This window comes from Tachyglossus aculeatus, chromosome 21, assembly GCF_015852505.1.
Source record: "Tachyglossus aculeatus isolate mTacAcu1 chromosome 21, mTacAcu1.pri, whole genome shotgun sequence".
In the NCBI taxonomy this organism is placed as follows: Eukaryota; Metazoa; Chordata; class Mammalia; order Monotremata; family Tachyglossidae; genus Tachyglossus; species Tachyglossus aculeatus.
This window is the reverse complement of record NC_052086.1, coordinates 62,059,433-62,082,878: the sequence shown is the minus strand read 5'-3', so window position 1 is coordinate 62,082,878 and position 23,446 is coordinate 62,059,433. Positions and strand designations below refer to the sequence as shown.

The following is a 23,446-nucleotide window of genomic DNA, read 5'->3' as shown; positions in this document are numbered from 1 at the left end:
AGAGGGATAACCAGGACGGAACGAGAGAGAGCAGCTGGGTTGGACCGCCCAGGCAAGATAACATGATAAATAATCAATCACTCAGTGCAAAATCCTTAAGTGCTTGATGTATCCTCCTACAAATTGAATCACTCTTTCTACCAGGAAGTTCTCTCTTGTAAATAAATGAGAACAGAAATGGCCCATATTGAAAAATAATGTTGTTAAAACCACTGATTAAGTTTTACACAGGCATATGAGAGCAAACTAAAAGGTTTTAGCTTTTTAATTTAAGAAATGAGGAATATGATATAATTTCAATTTGTGATAAGATGTTCTCGATATTGTGGCTCCAATTGGATTACACTCTAATGTACTTTATAAAGTGTCAGGCTGGCTGCAGATTAAGGTATGTGTGTAATATTCTTTATTAACAATTTAATGGACTCACTTTCACTCGATCTGTCTTAATCAGTGTTTCCAGCCCACCTGGGAGACCTAGTTAGTGCAGAACCTGAAACCACGAAACCTGCTGGAATGGGGAGTTGAATGATCTGTCAGAGTTGGAGATGAGAAGAGAGGAGAGGAAAGGGGCTGCTCAGGAACCATGACAGGGGCCCGGCACTTGCTGTCCCCACCTACTCCACTCGCCTTTGCTCTGACACTCAGCAGACCCCAAGTCCAGGCTCCCTGGCCCAAATGGTCCCTTCCGTGAGGACTCCAGGATCCTGCTGTTGGTGAGGTGTGCTTGGCAGGGGGTGGAGCGGGACAGTGGGAGGAAGGGGTTCAGGACATCCCCACCTGGCCTCTGCAGAGACATCCAGGGTCAGGATGAGATGCTGTGGAGATTCTCCGCTGTGTCTCCTGCCGCCAGGCAGGGCTGAGGGGCATGGAGGAGGGGAGGGGGTGGTAGTAGGATGGAGGTAGTGTACAGAACAGTTGTGGCTGCCCATCCCTTTTGACTGTAGAAGTTGGCGCCTGGTGGGAGGGGAGAGAGGGTGGAGGGGGGACAGAAGAGGGACCCAGATGGCTCCTTCCCCAGACCTCAGGACCAATCTGACAGACCTTCCATGGAGCCCCTGCCCTCATGTCCAGCTCTCCTGCTAGGTCACCACTGGGAGAGGTATCAGCTATGCAGCAGCCAGATAAGACACCAAGGAAAGAGAGAGAAGTCCCACCAGGAAACCCAGGAAATTAAGCAAAATCTAAAGCAGGCAAAAAAGAAAAACCAAGTGATTTGTTTCTCCCCCAGGGAGCAGTGTATAAATTCCCCTGCCTTTCTTTCCTTCTTTCAGTTCCACCAGACTGCGAGGAAGGGGCCTGTTGGGGTAGTAGAGGCAGTGACGGGGAGTACAGGTGCCTCCCTGCTAAGAAACTGAGGATGCTGGGGACACTGCTGGACCTCTCCTGCCTTTAGGTCAGGGGCAGGAAGCTCAGATCCATCCCACAATCTCATGGGGGTGTCAGCGGCAGCTGGCTACCACTGCCACTGCCAAGTGAAGCAGCATGGCTCAGTGGAAAGAGCTCGGGCTTGGGAGTCAGAGGTCATGGGTTCAAATTCCGGCTCCACCACTTGTCAGCTGTGTGACCTTGGGCAAGTAACTTAATTTCTCTGAGCCTCAGTTCCCTCATCTGTAAAATGTTGATTAAGACTGTGAGCCCCACATGGGACAACCTGATCACCTTGTATCCCCCACAGTGCTTAGAACAGTGCTTCGCACATAGTAAGCACTTAACAAATGCTATTATTATTATTACTATTATTATTATTATTATTATTATTACCAGCCGTACAGTCAGGAAGATGCTCGCCACTTTGGGACACCCCCTCCCTCGAGATCACCCTAATCCATGCACTTCCGACAACTCCTCACTTTTCCTCAGGGCAGCTGAGGCGGGGCTCACTGCAGGTGCTGCGGGAAGGGGGAGGAGCGCAAAAAATGAAGTTGTTTGTGGCTTTTGATTCCGTCTCTGGAATTATTTACAGCTGCAGGCGATATTAAACTATGTAGAGCAAGTGTCCTCATTTACATGCTAATTCATTTATACCCTCTGGATTGATTTCTCCAATTCATTTTCAATCCACTAACTCTTTTGATATGAATTATAGTAACACCTCCAGGATGGCAGCGGGGAAGCCTGCGTGGCATCACCGTGCACTCTGCCCCCTCAGCCCTCTACCTCACCCTCTTCTTGGCACATCCGTTGTCTGGGCATCCATTGGGTAGCAGAAACCCTGGGCACAAGTCGTGGTTCTCTGTCCAGTCCTCCCCTCTCTCCCCGAGTTGACTTCACTCCCTGGAGCAGCAGAGACTTCTCTCTGTCTCTCTCCCTGGGCAATGCCACCTTCCCCCAGGGAACACTTCAGCGCAGGATGTTGGCTTCCTCAGAGTGAGGTCAGAAGGTTCCTTTCTGAGGAAAGGACACTGAAAGGACACTGAAAGAAGCCAACTCATTGCTCCCTGCCTGGGTGTAAGAAACTCAATTTCCGATGCCAGAAATCCTGAGAACCTTTGAGAATGGACCAAGATGGACTTGGTCTATCTCTCCCTCCTTTGTCCTTAGAAGCACCTATGGGGTCTGCTTTCCTATCTCGATCATCATCCTTGTACTCTTACCCACTGCATAATAATAATTATAATAATTGTTGTATTTGTTAAGCACTTACTATGTGCCAGGCACTGTACTAAACACTGGGGAGGGTACAAACAAATCAGGTGGGACAGAGTCCCTGTTCCACATGGAGCTCACAGCCTTAATCCCCATTTTACAGATGAGGTAACTGCGGCACAGAAAAGTGAAGTGACTTGCCCAGGGTCACACAACAGACAAGTGGCGGAGCCGGGATTAGAACCCAGGTCCTTCATAGAGGACACTCAAAAAATACAATTGAATGAATCAATCAATTCCTCATCATTAATGGTATTTATTGAGCCTTTATTGGGTGCAGAGCACTGTACTAAGCACTTCTGAAAGTACGGTTCGACAGAGTTAGTAGACACATTCCCTGTCCACAGAGAGTTTATTGGACACTTACTCTGTGCAATAAACATTGTTCTGAGCACCAGGGAGAGAATAATAGCTAATAGACACGATCCCTCAAGGGTTTTACAATCTAGAGGGGAAAACAGATGCTAAAACAAATTACCGAAAGGGGGAACAACAGTTTAGAGATGCATACACAGGGGATAAACGTATGTGTATTCAAGTTCTTAGGTGGCAAGGAAGTGGGGTGGCAGGAGTTGGGGGAGATAGTATGGAGAGATAAGGGATTAATTGGGGAAGGTCTCTGGGAGGAGATGTGATTTTAGTGGGACTTTGAAGAGGGGGAGGACGAGGGCCTACCAGATATAGATGGGGAGAGTTCCAGGCAGGAGGAAGAGGGTGTACCATTCTTTGCACACAGTAAGTGCTCAATAAATACAACTGACTGACTGAATGAATGAATGAATGAATGACAGGGAAGTACAAGTATGTTGGTGTGAGAGGAAGGAATTTCAGTCTGGTACTAGTGTCGGAGTTTTGGCCCTCAGCAGAACAGGGTGAGAACAACCTGCTTCCAACTCAAGCCCCAATAACTGTCTCCCCTCTAGATTGTAAGCTTGTTGAAGGCAGAGAACCCATCTGCCAACTCTGTTGTTTTGCACTTCTCCTGGGGCTTAGTACGGTGCTCTGCACACAGTAAGTGCTCAATAAATACCATTGATTCAATCGTATTTATTGAGCGGTTACTGTGTGCAGAGCACTGTACTAAGCGCTTGGGAAGTACAAGTTGGCAACATATAGAGACAGTCCCCACCCAACAGTGGGCTCACAGTCTAGAAGGGGGAGACAGACAACAAAACAAAACATATTAACAAAATAAAATAAATAGAATAAATATGTACAAGTAAAATAAATAGAGTAACAAATACGAACAAACATATATACATATATACAGGTGCTGTGGGGAGGGGAAGGAGGTAAGACACGGGGATGGGGAGGGGAAGGAGAGTGCTCAGTCTGGGAAGACCTTCTGGAGGAGGTGAGCTCTCAGTAGGGCTTTAAAGGGAGGAAGAAAGCTAGCTTGGTGGATTTGCGGAGGGAGGGCATTCCGGGCCAGGGGGATGACGTGGGCCGGGGGTCGACAGTGGGACAGGTGAGAACGAGGCAAAGTGAGGAGGTTAGCGGCAGAGGAGTGGAGGGTGTGGGCGGCTGGAGAAGGAGAGAAGGGAGGTGAGGTAGGAGGGGGCGAGGTGATGGACAGCCTTGAAGCCCAGGGTGAGGAGTTTTTGCCTGATGTGTAGGTTGATTGGTAGCCACTGGAGATTTTTGAGGAGGGGAGTTACATGCCCAGAGCATTTCAGCACAAAGACGATCCGGGCAGCAGCATGAAGAATGGACTGAAGTGGGGAGAGACAGGAGGATGGGAGATCAGAGAAGAGGCTGATGCAGTAATCCAGTTGTGATAGGATGAGAGATTGAACAAGCAGGGTAGCGGTTTGGATGGAGAGGAAAGGGCGGATCTTGGCAACGTTGCGGAAATGAGACTGGCAGGGTTTGGTGACGGACTGGATGTGAGGGGTGAACGAGAGAGCGGAGTTGAGGATGACACCAAGATTGTGGGCTTGTGAGATGGGAAGGATGGTAGTGCTGTCAACAGTGATGGGAAAGTCGGGAGAGGGCAGGGTTTGGGAGGGAAGATAAGGAGTTCAGTCTTGGACATATTGAGTTTTAGATGGAGGGCAGACATCCAGATGGAGATGTCCTGAAGGCAGGAGTGAGCATGGAGGGAGGGAGAGAGAGCGGGGGCAGAAACGTAGATTTGGGTGTCATCAGCGTAGAGATGATAGCTGAAACCGTGGGAGCGAATGAGTTCACCAAGGGAGTGAGTGTAGATAGAGAACAGAAGGGGACCAAAAACTGACCCTTGAGGAACCCCTACGGTAATGGGATGGGAGGGGGAGGAGGAGCCCGCAAAAGAAACTGAGAATGAACGGCCGGAGAGAGAAGAGGAGAACCAGGAGAGGACGGAGTCTGTGAAGCCAAGGTTGGATAGTGCGTTGAGGAGAAGGGGGTGGTCCACAGTGGTCCACAGTGCCGAAGGCAGCTGAGAGGTTGAGGCGGATTAGGATAGAGTAGGAGCTGTTGGATTTGACAAGCTGGAGGTCATTGGTGACCTTTGAGAGGGCAGTTTCCATGGAATGTAGGGGATGGAAGCCAGATTGGAGGGGGTCAAGGAGAGAGCTGGCGTTGAGGAATTACCTTGTACCTTGTACCTACCCCAGTGCTTAGGACAGTGCTTGGCATGTAATAAGCGCTTAACAAATACCATAATTATTATGATTATTATTAACACTACACTATTAACACTACAAGTAACCAGCATGCTGTGAACTCAAACTGAGCATGTTTTGAGTGTGACCCCAAAATCCCAGCCACACAGTGAATTGAGCAGCTGAGGGTAAGGTAGTCCATGCATAGCAGACGGACCTACTTAGCCAGGACTAGTCCATTGGGAACACGTGATCATTTTTCTAAGGTTGTCGGGGAAACTGACAAGACTGAGCTTGAATGGCCAGCCTGGGGGATGTGTCAGCCTCTCCTGGCAGGAGCTCAGTTCTGGTCTTCTTTCTGGTGGGTGTCAGGAGCTAATAATAATACTAATAATAATAATTATTATTATTATGATACATGGTAAGTTCTTACTATGTGTCAAGCACTGTTCTAAATGCTGTGATAGATACCAGTTAATCAGGTTGGACACAGTCTTTTTCTCACATGGGGGCCACAGTCTAAGCAGGAGGGAGTAGGATTGAGTCCCCATTTTACAGATGAGGTAACTGAGGCCCAGAGAAGTTAAATGACTTGCCCAAGGTCACCCAACGGATACATGGAGGAGCCAGGATTATAACCCAGTTCTGATTCCCAGACCCATGCTCTTTCCCATAGGCCATATTGCTTCTCTTGGGCAGTTAACAGCAGTTACCCCCATCTTTCACCCCAAGGGACCACTCTGAAGCTGAGATCATGAAGATAGGATGGGAAAACCTCTCTTAGAAATGCAACCATCAGAGTCTGCCTCCAACCACTAGACCTGGAAACCGAGCTGGATGGACCAGTGGACTGGCTCGAAGCAGGCCTGATTTTCCTCTTTCAAGCCTATTTTCCTTTGTGTTCCTGGTAAACCATTTGGAGAAGCCTCTTGTTTACTCAGAGCTGTTAATGATCCATCAGCAATTACCTCTGAGATTGTAATTAAAGAAAACTGCAGCAGAGAGAGTGAGAAGAGAGAGGAAGAGCAACACTCACAGGGTGAGAAACAATGAGACTGATGGGTGTCTGAGAAAGACAAGCAGACAGAAATGTAGACTGATGGGAAAAACAGACTCCAGGAAAGGGAGATCAGAGGCTGTGCAGACTGCTCTCTCAAAAACGATCCCAGCTTGGACTCCTGGGTCCGGTTTTCCTGAGGGTGTCCGAGCCACTGGTCCTGGAGGAAATTGAGTCTCTCCAGTGGGAAGATGGGTAGGTGGGCGTCCTGCCTCTCCCGAAATCCCGCCTAGGAAATGGGCCAAAGAGGCCTTCACAGCCCAGAAAATAGAGCAAGCATACAAATACTATAATAATCATCATCATCCTCATCCAAGCTCTCCTCCCTTCCCCCCGACCTGCCATCAGGCCAGAAGACACCATACAAGTCCCTCAGGACTCACAACATTTCTTATGCTGTTTCAGGTGTCGACTGAGGGTAAAGAGTTCGAGGACCTGGCTGTGGGACCTTGGGCATGTCACTTCACCTATCTGGACCTCAGTTCCCTCATCCGTACAATGGGAAGAATAATACCTGCCTCTCAGGGACGCTGGTAGGAGAAAATGAGATGAGTCATGTCAAAAGCACTTTGGTAAAATAGAAGGGCTTCTGCAAACAGAATGGGCTCATTTCTTTCTGGGGCAAAGATTGGCGAGGGGTCTCTAAAAATAGTCTTACAGTGTTCTGCCTAGTATTTGAGCCCCAAGTTTGTGGAGTTGGGGTGATTTTCCTCATTTCTTCCAGGAGCAGAGAAGGGTTCCATCTCTGGGCTGTCAACAGAAGGCATCCCCTTCTACCTTCTCTTCTGCCCACAGAGACTAATTCTGCCATGGGGAAGCGGGTCTGGGAACATTCTGAGAAAATGGCTTCCAAGAAGCAGTCCAGAAAAGGCCCAGTCCTTCACTCCTTCCCAGTCCCTCCCTCCTCATCCTGCCAACCACCTCCTGGTCAGCTCGAGGAAAGGGGGGAGTCACCAGTTGAACAGGGCCTGATCTGCCCCAGCTGGAGCAGCCTGGTCTATGTATGGCTCCTATGAAGGAGTGGGCTACTTCAGAAGACAGTGGTGGGAGTTCCTGAGGGAGAAAAAAGAGAGAGAGAAAAGGGGGGAAAGAAAGAAGAGAGGGAGAGAAAGCACAATCTCTGAATAAATTTCCTTCACTTTGGACTCCCCCAGTGATATTGACAGCCCCGTTTCTGGATCTGAGTTGATATTTATAACACCACAGCATAAGATGAGCAATTCATTTAGGAAGAGTAGGGCTTAGATATACTTGGGAGAAGATTCTGGTTCCAGAGAATGACAGATACATGTCTCTCTGGGCCCCTTTTCAGTATTCAGGGCCAGTTTGCCAGGGCCAGTTCACTCACAGAAGCTGCCTAGATTGTGAAGGCAGGAAGGTAGTACATTCCTTTCTGAGAGCAGGGCCCAGTGGGAAGGGATTTGGTTAGACCTGAGGGGTAGTCCAGGCTCATGAGGGAAATTGTGGAATCCCCTTTCTAGGGATCTGTTCAGGAGAGGAGAGGCTCCCATCTCTCTGGGCTAGATGAGCAGCAAGTCCTGCTTGGAGGCATGGGGTGGCCTAAATCGGCCCCCAAATCCCGGTCAATTCGAGGAATCTAGGATAATAATAGCATTTACTATGTGCCAAACGCTGTACCAAGCACTGAAGTAGATGCAATCCAATCATAACTGACACATGGGCTCACAGTCTACGGGGCCGGGTACTTTATCCCCATTTTACAGATGAGGAAACTGAGGGAAGGGTGGAGTAACGAATCAGTACTGAGAGCTGCAGTTGAAGCCACAGCTGCAGTGACCCCAATTCCCATGCCTGCCCTCCCCTCCCTCATCTATCCCTGTCACCAGCGTCTTCCGCAGCCACAGCCTAAGGCGGTGAGAGGGCAGGGGAAGCGGACAGAGGAAGGGCGCGGGCACAGAGACCGCAAACAGTGGAGCTGGCACAGAGTGAGTCATACATGGGTGTGCGTGTGTGTGTGGCAGAAGCCAGTCCCTGCCAGCCCACCAGCCTAAGCCCTAGAGCTTCCCCTCTTCCCTCTCCCCTCTCCCACGCTGGGCTGGACGTGCCCAGGTCACGGACACCCTCCCCAACCCAAGGGCTACCTGCTTTTGACTTCCCTGCCCTGTCCCCCCGGACAGCAAAGGGAGCCCCTCAGTCCTGTGCCAACTACCATAGGTCTTAGATGAGTTGTAGCGCTATGGGTAGTGGCAGCTCTGCACATTCTGGGGTGTTCAGTGGGGACCCCAACCCCACTTTAGTGCAAGAGCCCCTGGGTTACAGGCTCTGTAGCCTTTATGTTAATCTTTGTGAAGGGAAACCATGTCAAACAACTTTGTCGTATTCTACTCTACCAAGTGCTTAATACAGTGTTCTGCACACAGTAAGTGCTCAATAAATGCCACTGATTGATCGATTGGTCATGTGGCAAGAAAGCCAGTCCATTAACCAGCTGCCAAACCAGGAGAGGGAGAGTGGCAGGAGGTTGGTAAAGCCCAGATTGCTTATGACTCCTTTCAGTGGGTGGCTGGGTCTCCCATCACTCCACCCCCACCCGCTTCCTAATGAAGGGTCGGGACTTTACCCACCCTGAAGGAGCCCCCAGGGCAGCTATGGGACTCATAGCTGGGACTCAAAGGAAATTGGGCAGTGGAACTAATGGAAGTCAGACTGAGCACCACATGCGGGATATGAACTGTCCATTCTGATTAACTTGTATCTACCCTCAGTGCTTAGTATAATGCCTGGCATAAAGTAAGCACCTAACAAATATTTTTAAAAAAGAGGTCAGGCAGCAGGCCAAATGAAATCCAGATCCAAATGAAACAGAATATTACTGCTCTCCACCCGGCCTGGGCAGTCCCTGGATGCTGGATCTGAGTGGAGCAGGGAGGGAATAAAGTGAAGCTAGTATGTAGTTCAGGCAGAGGCTGTGTTCTCAGACAAGTGAGAAGGTGAACAGGAGGGAGATGGGGCTCGATCTGAGAAGAGGGAGGGTGAAGGAAGGGGGCAGGACCAAGCTCGCATGTGGCCGGATGAAGTCATTAAGTTCTAAGCATGGCTAGGTTCTGGGTTTTATTTCCCATATGACATAGGAGGTGCCCCCTACCCTGTGATGGGACTGTAAATGGACCCTACCATACAAAAGCAGCACAGCCTAGTGGAAAGAGCACAGGCTTGGGAGGCAGGAAGCATGGATTCTAAGCCTGGATCCACCACTTAACTGCTGTGACCTTGGGCAAGTCACTTCACATCTCTGTGCCCGAGTTTCATCTGTGAAATGCACATTAAATGCCAGCTCTCCCTTGTGTGGGGCAGGGACTGTGTTCAACCTGCTTAATTTGTATCCGCCCCATATTTATTACAGCATTTGTCATATAGTAAATGCTTAACACCACAGTTATTACTGTTATTTTTATCCATCCCATGCCAATGGCTTAACCGAATTCCACCAGCACTCCCTCTTTCCGCTGGGCTGTCAGAAATCATTCCTTGCAGGCTGGATGGTTGGGAGGTTAAGGTTCCCCGCCCTCTGGCTTAGCTAAATCAGCCCTCCTGCCCTCTCCCCCTTCCCATGTTGGCAACGGCTGGGGCAGGGAAATGATGGCCACCCGGGGGCCGGTTCCAGGGGACCACAGGGGCCTGGGAAGGGGCTGGAGCTCTTGAGGTCCATCAGCAGACACTGGGCTCTCAGTCTCCAGCACCTGAAGCTCCCAATGGTCAGCACCCTCAGAAACTGCCTGAGATAATAATAATAATAATGATAATAATAATAATAATAATAATAGTATTTGTTAAGTGCTTACTATGTGCAAAGCACTTCTAAGCACTGGGGAGGTTACAAGGTGATCAGGTTGTCCCACAGGGGGCTCACGGTTTTAATCCCCATTTTACAGATGAGGCCCAGAGAAGTGAAGTGACTTGCCCATAGTCACACAGCTGACAGTTGGCCAAGCCAGGATTTGAACCCATGACCTCTGACTCCAGAGCCCGGGCTCTTTCCTCTGAGCCACTCTGCTTCTCTGCCTGGAGCAGATCTGGCCCAAGAGACTCCTTCCCCGCCTTTGACCTCCACAACTCTGACCGCCACCGTGACTGACCCGTCTCGCTGTAGCCAGTCTCTTCCCAAATGTTGTCGGTTGGCTCCTCACATCCAGCTCCGAGGGAGAAACGAGATGTTCCCAGAACTGGGTAGACAGGGAGATGGGCCGGCTCCCACACTAGCGGGGTGGGATGTTGGGGGGTCTGACCCCCAACCCTTCGCTTTACAGGCTGAGTTGTACTTCCATCTGGTGGGGGACAAGAGAAGCACAGCTGCCTCCTTCTAGGGAACCCGACAACTAAAGACCTCGGTAAACTGAAAAAGCCAGTCTAACCCCATTGCCTAGGGCTTTGGCTCACAATAATAATAATAACAACTATAATAATACTAGTTCAGTGCTTATTCGGTGGCAAATACCGTACTCCGGTTCGGTGGAAAGAGCCCTGGCTTTGGAGTCAGAGGTCATGGGTTCAAATCCCGCCTCGGCCATCTGTCAGCTGTGTGACCTTGCGCAGGTCACTTAACTTCTCTGTGCCTCAGTTACCTCATCTGTACAATGGGGATTAAGACTGTGAGCCACCCGTGGGACAACCTGATCACCTTGTTACCTCCCCAGCGCTTAGAACAGTGCTTTGCACATAGTAAGAGCTTAATAAAATGCCATTGTTATTATTATTATTATTATTCCTTACTGCTGGGGTAGATACAAGGTAATCAGACCCAGGCTTTGTCTCCCATGGAGCTCACAGTCTAATTAGGAGAGAGAACAGGTATCAAATCCCCACATTACAGATGAGGAAACCGAGACCCTGAGAAGTTAAGTGACTTGCCCAAGGATGTACAGGAGGCAACTCAGTGCTTAGAACAGTGCTTTGCACATGGTAAGCGCTTAACAAATGCCATCATTATTATTAAGTGGCAGAGCTACCCAGGTCCTCTGATCCCCAGGCCTGGGCTTTTTCCACTAGGCCCCACTGGTTCTGGAGGGATAGGCTCCACTGAGAGGAGGCTCAGGCTTTGGGATGACCTGTCATCCTGAACTCCAGCAGGATCCCAGGATCCTGGCACCCGCTCCATGCTGATTCGCCCTGGGAGCTGGGTCTAGGGGCAGGAAAGTTCCCAGCCCCTTCCCCGACCCCACGTGCAGGAGTGGCTGCACGAGTGCAGCTGTGGAGCCAGGAAAAAGGCAGGCAGCCCAGTGGACAAAGCACAGGGCTGGGAATCAAGAAACCTGGGTTCAAGTTCCAGCTCTGCTGTGTGACCTTGGCCAAGTCACTTCACCTCCCTGGGCCCAAGTTTTCTTGTCTGTAAAATGGGGATAAGATACCTGCTGTCCCTGACTTTCAGACCATGAGCCCCACAGGGGGCAGGGATTCTGTCCAATCTTAACATCTTCTATTTAACCCAGTGCTTAGCACATCACAGACCCTTACGAAATACCATAACCAACTGCCTGAGCCAGCATCCCCCCTTCCGGGGTTTCATCCTGACGAGTGAGTTGTTGTGGGGGCGGGAAGGTAGTTCCAGTCCCCGCTCTCCTGCCTGTCCCCGCAGCCCGGCCTGCTGCGTCACCACGGATCATCCCTGAGTTGATCAGAGCTTCTCCAGCTTCAGCCCAAACTTGTTGAGGCTGGGTGAGGGGAGCGGGGCCTTAACATGCCTCTGGCCATGAGCCCTAGTCGAAAGGAGAACCACAAAAGCACAGCAGCACTAGATCCTTGGTTCATTCAGTTCTGGTTTTATTGGGGTTCCCAGGGGACTGCTGAAAGTGAAGGGATCAAATCTGGCCCCCAAAGTCTCTGCGCCTTGCCAGACACGAGGAAGCCAGCCCATTGCCTGGACTCCACCCCTCCCCATGACCATCTGCCTCCAGGTCTCCCCTAGTAGGCCCAGGAAGCTCTGGATTATTTGCTGCCCCTTCCTGAGTCTCTCCTGCTGCTAACCAAGTTCTGCAGGGCCTTTCCCACTCCCCCTCAGCCCCCAGACCCGACTCCATGCAACGAGAGGGCGGCTGGCGGAGAGGGCGGCTGGCGGAGAGGTAGCGGCAGGACTGTCGGCGTAGACTTTCACTCTGAAGTCTTGCTTTTACTCTTCTGCCCCCAGATCTTGGACCACTGGAATTTGGGCTTCTTCTTCCTGTCAGACCCATCCCGCTGAAGATCTATAGGGAAGACAGAGGATGAGGCCCGGGATGGTCAAGTGCAACAGGATAAAGGAAACTGTCTTCCCCATCCCCTCCCCTGACCACCCCAGTGCCCGGGAGCCTGGCTTACCCAGCCTCTGGATCATATCCTGCAGCACCTGGTCTTCCTCCAGCTCCCTGTGAGGAGAAAGACATTACCAAAATGGAGGGGTAAGGGGTAGGTGGGAGTCAGGGGGGTGGGAGAGGATGGAAGGTTGGAGGAGTGGGGTGATGGAAGCAACATGGTGCTTATAGAGCACAGGCCTGGAAGTCTGAAGGACCTGGGTTCTAATCCAGGCTCTGCCACTTTGCTGTGTGACCTTGGGCAAATTACTTCACTTCTCTAAGCCTCAGTTACCTCATCTGTAAAATGGGGATTAAGAATGTGAGCCCTATGTGGGACAGGGACTGTGTCCAACCTGATTAACTTGTATTTACTCCAGGGTTTAGTAAGTGCTTGACAAATACCATAAACAAAAAAAGGAAGGGGGTTAGAAAGTCAACAGCTCCAGCTGGGAGCAGACCAAAACCCCCCAACCAGTTCTTCCAAGGGCATAAGAAGTAGGCTCTACCTAGGCATGGCAGGATGCGGAGAAAGGACGGATGGGGATTCCAGGCTCTCCTAACCCTGCAATTGCCCACTTGCCAGCTGCAACCAAGCTGCCCAGAGGCATAAACTACTCTAGCACATATGACTTAATTCCCAACTACGCTCAGCACCTGTGGAAATGTTTATTCTTTTATGTAAATTTGACCACTCTAGTTGCAAATATTTTTAAGTCTATCTCCCCCTTTGAAATGTAAACACATTATGGGTAGGTAACAGTCCACTTCTTTATTCTGTGCTTCCCAAGGGCCTAGTAGAGTGTACTGCAGCAAATGGGTGCTCGGTAAACGCTGCTACTACTACTACAAGTTAAAGGGGTAAATTAGGCATAGTGGGTAGTTTCACCCCTCTCTGCCACGCTGGTCCAGGGTTTGTGGTACAGACTTTGCCCAGAGCAGGTCTGAGGTTCATTATTTGCCAAGTTAAAAACCCCACCACGAACCACAGCAAAATCACCAGGAGCAACAAAACCCATAGCCACCAGTTTACTAGCAGAGACCAACTGAGCTCGCTCACAGAATGGCTGAGGCGCTGGCAAACCATGTTCTAAAGGAGTCTATGGAGAAATAGTAAAACCAGTAAAAAAAAAAAGAGCTGTCAAATTAACCTCTCACCTCCCCCTTGCTTCCCCAAGCCCCAAGAAGGGGTGGAGCAGAGTTAAAATCCAACATCAGGATCATCTCTGGGCAGGAAAGGTGCTTCAAGTCCCTACCCTCTTCCCCATCCTGACCCCAACAAGAAGCAGGGTTCTTCCCTCCCCTCCGCAATCGCCTGGCACCCTTCAAATGAATACGCCTCTTCCCCCCACCCCCTACCCTAACCCTAGTCCTTTTATCCCCAACTTATGCTACCCGCTTTTGGGGGCAGATCAAGGGGAAATAGTGGAGGGAGAAGCAAGGATACCGAGGTAGGAGGCAGTGATCGCAGAGGGCTCTCTCTAAGTTCTGCCAGTGATACGCTGGGTGGCTTTGGGTAAGACCTTTAACCCCTTTGGTCCTGTTTCTTGAGGCTATTGTGGACATGTGAACTCACAAAAAAAGACTTGCAAGGGGAGCAAGGAATCACACTTTTGGACCTCTTTTGTGTACTTCCTGGGAGCCTAGTACAGTGCTCTGCACGCAGTAGGCACTCTCAATATCAGTGCTGTCCATCCGGCTACTAGAACACATCCTGGGGAGCATCTGATCAATTGATTTCATTTCCGTGTTTCTTCCCTGGCTCTCGAGATGGCCGCTCCGCCCCCACTTCCCCCGAGGTCCACTTTGCAGCTCTGTGCCCACGTCTACTCTGGGCGGACCATACCCGGCACGGTGCACTCCCAACCACCTGCCTCCGGGCCCCCTACCTGAGCCGGTCCTCGTCTAGACAGTCTACGATGTTGCTGCGGTCGTTGACGGTGCTCACGTACTGGACCAGCAGCTCCTGCTCTTGCTCCTGCTCCTTCTGGGTCTTCAGAGCATCTGAAGAGACCAGACAGGATCAGGCAAGGGGTCAGAACGGCCCGGGCCTCACCAACCTCCCTGCACCCTGCTGGGCAACAATCCTGTCAACAGCCATCTGACCCAGGTGGCCGGGCCTGCAGGGACCCCTTGAGCGGCTACAGGGCCAATGGCCTCTTGGATGGGGCGCTGCAGTGCTACGGTGGCCAGTCAGTCAGTCAGTTGCATTTATTGACTGCTTACTGTGTGCAGAACACTGTGCTAAGCATTTGGGAGGCTACAATATAACAATAAACACATTTCCTGTCCACAACAAGCTTACAGTCTAGAGGGGGCTGCGGCCGCATTGACTGTAAGTGGGTTTGAGGAGTTAAATTCACATATGCCCTTTAGGATGGTCTCACCCCTGCCTGCCCACCTGCTCACTCATGGTGCCCACTGCCCCGGAGGGAACTTGGCTGACAGGGACAAGGGAGTGCGAGTGAGCAAACCACTTTCACTGATAGCCATTCCTGTGCACAAGTTCTCAGGGTTGCAGCCTTCACATCTGGCCCACCCTATCTGTCCTCCCCTCTGTGTCCCTTCCGCACTTGGGTCTGTACGCCTTACGCACTTGGATCCTTACCCTATTCCCCAACCCCAGTGTACTTATGTACATATCCTCACACTTTGCCACTTCCACAAATGTAATTTATTTTCATGTCCAGCTCCCCTACTAGCCTTTATGTAAGCCCCTTGGGGGCAGGAATTGCGTCTCTCAACTCTGTAGTACTGAACACTCCCAAATACCTAATAGTGAGCTCTCACACAGTAAGCGCACAATAAATACCTTTGACTGACTGGATCAAGGCTGGCCCAGAGTGTATGAAAGGAGGCTCTGTCATAACAGGGTGGGCGGAAGGGGTCTGGGATGGGCCTGGTGTTTCATGGGGTGCTTCAAGGGATGAACTGGGAGTGGGCAGGATGGGGCTGGCTCTCATTCTGCAGGCGGTTGGGGGCACTCTCTGGCTCAGGCAGAGGGGGATGGAGCAGGGCCTCTTCCTACCTGGTTTGGCCATCAAGCGCCGAAGTTCTCCCTCAATGTTGAACTGCTCCTCCTCCAGGTGCTGGTCCTTGGATCTGGACGAGACCGGGAGAATGGGGTAGCGGCTTAGCCCGACCGACTGCCCTTCTCTCCCCCTCTCTGCTGCCTGCCCACTGCCCAGGTCTTTGTGGGGGGCCAGTGGGATCAGCTCTCCCTGGCCCCTGATGCCCAGGCCAGCCAAAGAGCAGGAGACTCTTCCAGGCCCCATCCCTCTTCTTCCTCCCCTGGCTGCCCAGGTTGGGCCGGGTGGGACGGAGCCCCTCTCTCACTTGTACATCAGCTCCGACTCGAGCCTCAGCAGCAGCTGCTTCTCGTGGATGAGCTTGAACCACTCCACCATGAGCGCGTCCTCCGACTCGTCTGCGGGGGACAAAGGAGCAGAGTCTGCACCCGCTGCCCGCCCCGCCCTCCGGGCACCCACCCCCGCCACCTCCCCACCACACACAGCCACCCAAAGCCCACTCACAATCCTACCCAGAGGGTTCAGCTTTCAGCCCAGGCCCTGGCCCACCCAAGGCAGCAGCCAACCCAGACCTCGGGCCGGTGACCCTAGGGCAGTTCCGGGGGTTCTCGGCTGCAGCCTTGGACCCCGCAGACCGACTAGGGCCAGGCGACCTCAAGGTGGTTCCGGGGTCTTTTCCTGGAGTGGCTGGCCCTGAGTCTTGGATCCCACGGGCCAACTAAGGCCAGGTGACCCTGGGGAAGTACTGGGGTCCCTGGCTGGAGCATCAGGCCCTCGGCCTCAGACCCCATTGGATGGCCAAAGCCAGGCAATGTTCCGGGGGTCCTCGAGTGGAGTGGCCGGCCCTCGGCCTCGGCCCCTCTGGGAGCACCAACCCGCTGCTCCCACATCTCCTCCTGCCCAGGCCCTGCCCGCCAGGTCTACCCAGCTCACCTCCCTCGGCCTCCCGCAGCCGCTTCTCCAGCTCCACACCCTGCAGCTCCAGCATGTCCAGCTCTTTCTCGATATCTAAGACCTTCTTTTGGATCTCTTCCTCGGGCACGTAGTCCGGGTGGAACTGGAGGTGAACATGGGGTGAGGGGCAAAACCCACGAGTCCCTTCCTCCTCCTCCTCCCCTGTCTCAGAAAGTGACAATTCTCCTTCCCAAACTACGGGTGCCCATTCCCCAGGGCCTATGGCCCCCTCAGCTACTGGCCCTGGGCTCCCAGTCCCACTCACCCCAGGACTCTGGAGTCTCCCATCAGGGCTGAAGAAGCTCCAGATGGGACCTTTCTGGCCTGTTCGCTCTTTGATGCTTGTCCCCTCCCGCCCCTCACCCCCACAGAGCCCCAGCATCCCCTTTTGTCAGAGAATCAGCATGGTCTAGTGGATACAGAATGGGCCTGGGAGCCAGAAGGACCTGGGTTCTAATCCTGGCTCTGCCCCTTGTTTGCTGCTGTGTGACCATGGGCAAGTCACTTTACTTCTCTATGCCATAGTTACCTCATCTGTAAAATGGGGATTAAGACTGTGAGTCCCATGAGGGAGAGGGACTGTGTCTAACCTGATTAGCTTGTATCTACCGTACAGTGCCCGGAACATAGTAAGCACTTAATACCGCAATTATTATGATCATTATTATGATTATTATGATTTTTGCCCCCATGCTCAGAATGAAGAGGTGGCCCCTCTGTCCCAAGCCGTTACCCCGATCCAACATACCTTGCCTGGAGACTTCACCTCCTCCCTGGGATGACTTTGGAGGTCTGGCAGATATGAGGTTCTGCCTGGGGGACAGGAAGAAACTTCAAAACTGGGGATGGGAGACCCACTTCTGCCTCTGCACAGCAATCACTCTGGACTGCCCCCCCGCCGACTGGCAGATCGGGACCCAAAGACCAAGGAGGCTTTCGCTCTTCTCGCGGGTATCGCTCTTGGGGATTTTGGAGTACCTCTCTGCCTGAGAACTCAGAGATCTTTCATGTCTACCAGTTCAATTTGGTCTTAATAACTGTAGTTAAGCACTTAACTACGTGTCAAACACTGCATTAAGTTCTGGGATAGACACAATATAATCACATTAGACACCATTCCTGCCCCACAAGGTGCTCATGGACTTAGAGAAGCAGCGTGGCTCAGTGGAAAGAGCCCGGCCTTGGGAGTCAGAGGTCATGGGTTCTAATCTCGGCTCCGCCACATGTCTGCTGTGTGACCTTGGGCAAGTCACTTAACTTCTCTAAGCCTCAGTTACCTCATCTGTAAAATGAAGATGAAGCCTGTGAGCCCCACGTGGGACAACCTGAGCACCTTGTATCCCCCAGTGCTTAGAACAGTGCTTCGCACATAGTAAGCACTTAACAAATGCCATCTTTTTTTTTTTTTAAGAGGGAAGTCCAAAATGTATTTAAACTCCATTTGACAGTTGAGGAAACAGAGGCGCCGAGCAAGTAAGTGACTGGCCCAGGGTCACAGAGCAGGCAAATGGTGGAATCGGGATTAAGACCCAAGTGTCCAGACTCCTGGTCCTGTGCTTTTTCCCATTAGGCCACAATACTTGCCAACACCCCTGCCAGGGAAGTGAGGAAGGAATTACTGGCTCTAGTTCACTGTGGGGAAAGCTGAGGCCTACGGGAATTGAAGAGGTGCCCTAGAGACCCACTATAGCATAGGCCTGATAACAAAGCCTTAGTCCCGATCATTCATTCATTCAATTGCATTTATTGAGCGCTTACTGTGTGCAGAGCACTGTACTAAGCTCTTGGGAAGTACAAGTCAGCCAACCTCTGGCTCTCATGCAGCTGAGGAGATGCATCCAGCCCCCTTCCTGAAACTCTGGCTCCGACAGACTATCATCGGTTCAGGACACACAGCTGGCTTCGACCAGAGCCGGTCAAAGGAGCAGTGACCACTAACCCAGGGCCCGCGGACTCGCTAGGGGACACAACCAGCCAGAATTCGGTTTTTTTAATAGCATCCATTAAGCGTTTTCATTAATTTATTCAATCGTATTTATCGAGCATTTACTGTGTGCAGATCACTGTACTACGCGCTTGGGAGAGTGCAATACAACAATAAACAAATGCTTTCCCGGCCCACAACGAGCTTGTGCTGGTCACTATACTAAGCACTGAAGTAGATACAAGCTAATCAGATCGGATACAGCCCATGTCCCACGTGGGGTTCTTAATCCCCTTTTTACAGATGAGGTAACTGAGGCAAAGAGAAGTTAAGTGACTTGCTCGTGGTCACACGGCAGACAAGTGGCAAAACCAGGATGAGAACACAGGTCCTCTGACTCCCAGGCAGTTATTTTATCATGGTATTTGTGAAGCGCTTACTATATGAAGCAGCGTGGCTCAGTGGAAAGAGCACGGGCTTTGGAGTCATAGGTCAGGGGTTCAAATCCCGCCTCCGCCACTTGTCAGCTGTGTGACTTTGGGCAAGTCACTTCACTTCTCTGTGCCTCAGTTACCTCATCTGGAAAATGGAGATGAATGTGAGCCCCGCATGGGACAACCTGATCACCTTGTAACCTCCCCAGAGCTTAGAACAGTGCTTTGTGCTTAATAAATGCTATTATTATTATTATTATTATCAGTGGAAAGAGCATGGGCTTTGGAGTCAGAGGTCATGGGTTCAAACCCCGGCTCCGCCAATCATCAGCTGTGTGACTCTGGGCAAGACACTTAAATTCTCTGTGCCTCAGTACCTCACCTGTAAAATGGGGATTAAGACTGTGTGCCCCCCGTGGGACAAGCTGATCACCTTGTAACCTCCCCGGTGCTTAGAGTGGTGCTTTGCACATAGTAAGCGCTTAATAAATGCCATCATTATTATTATTATCATTATTATTATTATTATTATGTGGCAAGCACTGTTCTAAGTGCTGGGGTAGATGTAGGTTAATCAGGTCGGAGAGAGACCCTGCCCACATGGAGCTCACAGCCAGAGTCTCCAGTCTTCAGCACCGCCAACCCCACCTTTACCTCATATTTCTTGGGGCTGAGGGGTGGAAGGGGCCCTCCTAGCACTCTCCCCCTGCTCACACCTGCGCTCCTAGGGCAGCCATCTGTCCAGTCTTGCCAGGCAGTCCAGTTTTCAGCTCGTCTATTCTCTCTCTGGCCTGGCTATAGCAGAGATCTTTATGTTGGGCACTTTCACTTTTGGCTCCCAGCCCTCCCTCCACTTTGGCTCTTGCCTCTACGTCCTATAGCTCCAAAGTGGCATCTATGATCACATGGCCCTGTGGGAGAGGAGAAAGCAAACCCTCTGAGCAAGCGGGTGAGTCAGGGAGTGTGTCCTCCCACGCCAGGGAAGCTCTGGGCTTGATGAATTCAGCATGCTTCCTCAAAACAGCGTGCATGACATCATTGAGAAGCAGCGTGGCTCAGTGAAAAGAGCACAGGCTTTGGAGTCAGAGGTCATGTGTTCAAATCCCTGCTCCACCGCCTGTCAGCTGTGTGACTTTGGGCATGTCATAAATTCTCTTTGCCTCAGTTACTTCATCTGTAAAATGGGGATGAAGATTGTGAGTCCCCCGTGGGACAACCTGATCACCCAGTAACCTCCCCAGCGCTTAGAACAGTGCTTTGCACATAGTAGGCGCTTAATAAAATGCCATTATATACTGTGTTACAGTAAACCTGCTTCTAGAAAGTAAGCTTGTCTCTAGATGGTAAACTCATCTCTAGATGGTAAGCTCATTGTGGGCAATGAATGTGTCTGTTTCTTGTTGTACTCTCCCAATAATAATAATAATAATGACACTTGTTAAGCGCTTACTACGTGCAAAGCACTGTTCTAAGCACTCGGGGGGAATACAAGGTAATCAGGTTGTCCCACGTGGGGCTCACAGTCTTAATCCCCATTTAACAGATGAGGTAACAAGCTCAGAGAAGTTAAGTGACTTGACCAAGGTCTGACTTCTCCCAAGAGCCTAGTACAGTGCTCTGCACACAGTATGTGCTCAAGAGATACAATTGATTGAATGAATGAATAAGAGTGTTTGGCATAACCCACATGACTCTGTGAGGGTTCTCAGGACCACCCTCCTCCCTCTTCCAGGCCGGTGTCAGGCTGACTCTCAACCCAATCTGTTGTTCCAAACTCTTGGTGGTGGCCTAAGGCCACAGACAATTGGGAAAGTCCAGGAAGCAGCATGTCCTAGTGGATAAAGCAAGGACCTGGAAGCCAGAGGACCTGGATTCTAAACCTGACTCCACCACTCGCCTGCTGTGTGACCCTGGGCAAATCGCTTCACTTCACTGTGTTTCAGTTTCTGCAAGACGGGGGATTCAATCTCTGTTCTCCCTCCTACTTAGACTGTGAGCCCCACGTGGGACAGGGACTGTATGCAGCCTGATTAACTTGTATCTACCTCGGTATTTAGAACACTGCTTGACACATAGTGCTTAACAAACACCATTAAAAAAAAAAGAAGCTAAGGGTTTTCTGCCAGCTTGCCTGATCCTCGAATCAGCAGGCCCTGTCCCCCGCCATGAGCCCTGCACCTCCAGTCACGGCACTCTCCCACTATGATACCTGCACCGGTGCTCCAGCTGGACTGTTCCTTTCCAGAGGGAAGCACACTTTCTTCCCACTTCTGCTCGGGGCTCAGCCAATGACTGGAAAGGTCCAGGTTCTGGGGAATAAGTCGCTTCCTTGGTTGTGCCGGGGAGAGGGACGAGGCTGTGCGGAGACAAGAAGACACCACATTTCCCTGATCTGCTCCTTCTGCTCCATCCCAGTAGTTGCCCCCTGGTCACCCTCGTCCAGACACTCATCACATCCCGGCTAGACTTCTGTATCAGCCTCCTCAGTGGACAGTCTCCGGCCTCTTCCCTCTGCAGTCCAGACTTCCCTCTGCTGCCTGGATCAAAGTTTTTTTAAATCAGTGGTATCTATTGAGTGCTTATTGTGTGCAGAGCACTATGCTAAGTGCTTGGGAGAGTATAACACAACAGTTAGAAGAAACCCTGCTCTACGTACAACTCTCCATGCCTCAGAAACCTCTGATGCTTGCTCATCCCTCTCCCCACCAAGCAGAAACTTCTGACCAAAGGCTTAAAGGGCCCTCCAGCAGCTCTCTCCCTCTTTCCTATCTGGGATCTTGGCAGCTTGCACTCTTTCTTCCTTCCCCACAAATTCACCTTCTCACTGTGCCTCACTCTCGACTCTCCTTTGTTTCTGGCAACTTCCACCTGCCTGGAATTCTTTGCCCCTTCAGATCTGCCAGGCCACTGCTCTCCCCACATTCTAAACCCTCCTGAAAAACCTACCTCCTGGAGCCATCCAACAGCCACCCTTAGCTGGTACGTTTGCTCAACTTCCATTTCTGCATATTCTCCACTTAGTTGAATTTGTATATCTCTATTTATCCACCAGGACCATTATCATCATATTCTTCCAAACCTTTTCAAACCTTTGTTATCACCAGTGTTTGCAACTGGCATACCTCTCAAGTCCCTCAACTCCTGGAGGGCAGGATTCAGGCCTGCCAAAGGACATGTGCATGCTTGGAACACTCTCCCTGCTCCTTTTCATTGTCACATCCCACCTCTCCTCCCAAACCGCTTAAGTCCATCTCCTCTGTGAAGGCTCCGGTCACTTCATTCAATCCAGCCCTCCACTCATCTACCCTAACCCTGATTTAGAGCACTGAAGATCCTATGGGTCTGTTTCTGTTTATCGTGATCTTCTTAGAGAAGTAACATGGCCTAATGGGAAGACACAGGTCTGGGAGCTAGAGGCCCTGGGTTCTAATCCCAGCTCTGCCAATTGTCTGCTGCATAGCCTGGGGCAAGTCACTTAGCTTTTCTGTGCCTCAGTACCCTCATCTGCAAAGTGGGGATTAAAAATCTGTTCTCTCACCTGCTTAGACTATGAGCCTCATGTGGGACAGGGACTGTGCCCGACCTGATTAACTTATATCTACCCCAGCACTTAGAACAGTGCTTGACCCATAGTGAACATTTAGCAAATACCATGAATATTACAGAGATTATTGTTCTGGGTTTTTAAGATGCTTTATTCTTCTTGACCTTATGTCTGTCCCTTTTCTTCATTATATTAAGCAACACCTCTGCTGACTGAGCGGCTTACAGGTCAATCAGCTGACTGTCTGACCAACTGGCTGACTAAGTTAGCATCATCAAACCCACACACTCTAACTACAGCCCGGAGCACCAACAATGATCTGAAAACTCCTGTTCAGACTTTGCCCAGAGAGGTCCTGAACTCCAAGGCTGCGGTGGATGACCAAACCTCAGCGATACAAGGCACTAATGCAAGTATTAGTGCACCAGTGGGTGGGACAGGAGGGGCACCTCGACGTGGAGAAATCCGAAACTCGAGACTAGGAACCACCAGCTAAGCCCTGGTACTTGAGTTGTGTTGGAAACCCCTCCCAGCGCTGTACTCCTTCCACTCTTGCCACCCCAGCTCCTGACCTCAGCATCGCCCTACACTGACCCTTCCCCTAAATCGCTATGGCTGCATTCTGAAACTCAAGAACTCAGCACAAGGAAGTCAGTCAATTAAGCAAGGAGGAAATGGACGGTGAGGAAATGATATGGGGAAAGATAAAAAACAGAAACCTTGCTCAAGGCCACACCTGCAGGTGGCCACACACACACACACACACACACACACACACACACACACACAAAGTGTGTGAGTGAGAGAGAGAGAAACTGCCCAATATCGCATCACCCAGAAATTACTTTTTTTGGTGGGGAGGGAGGGAACGGAGGGGAGTGGGGTATTTGTTAAGCACTTAACTATGTGCCAGGCACTGTACTAAACACTGGGGTGGATACCAGATAATCAGGTTGGACTCAGTCCATGTCCAACATGTGGTTCAC

The 23,446-nt window shown here is 51.0% G+C and overlaps 1 protein-coding gene across 1 annotated transcript in view; it reads right to left on the bottom strand.

Annotated features, from left to right (window-relative positions):
- Window positions 1-12,048: 12,048 nt before the first annotated feature.
- Window positions 12,049-23,446, bottom strand: part of MICALL2 (MICAL like 2) — a 44,981-nt gene continuing 33,583 nt past the window's right edge. Inside the window, exons 10-17 of the mRNA XM_038763104.1 lie at window positions 21,126-21,272; window positions 17,307-17,371; window positions 16,538-16,661; window positions 15,912-16,002; window positions 15,604-15,677; window positions 14,465-14,579; window positions 12,604-12,650; window positions 12,049-12,491 (exon numbers count right to left, since the gene is read on the bottom strand). Of these exons, the coding sequence (XP_038619032.1) occupies window positions 12,397-12,491; window positions 12,604-12,650; window positions 14,465-14,579; window positions 15,604-15,677; window positions 15,912-16,002; window positions 16,538-16,661; window positions 17,307-17,371; window positions 21,126-21,272 (758 nt within the window). The 3' untranslated portion in view covers window positions 12,049-12,396. The remainder of the gene's footprint in view (window positions 12,492-12,603; window positions 12,651-14,464; window positions 14,580-15,603; window positions 15,678-15,911; window positions 16,003-16,537; window positions 16,662-17,306; window positions 17,372-21,125; window positions 21,273-23,446) is intronic.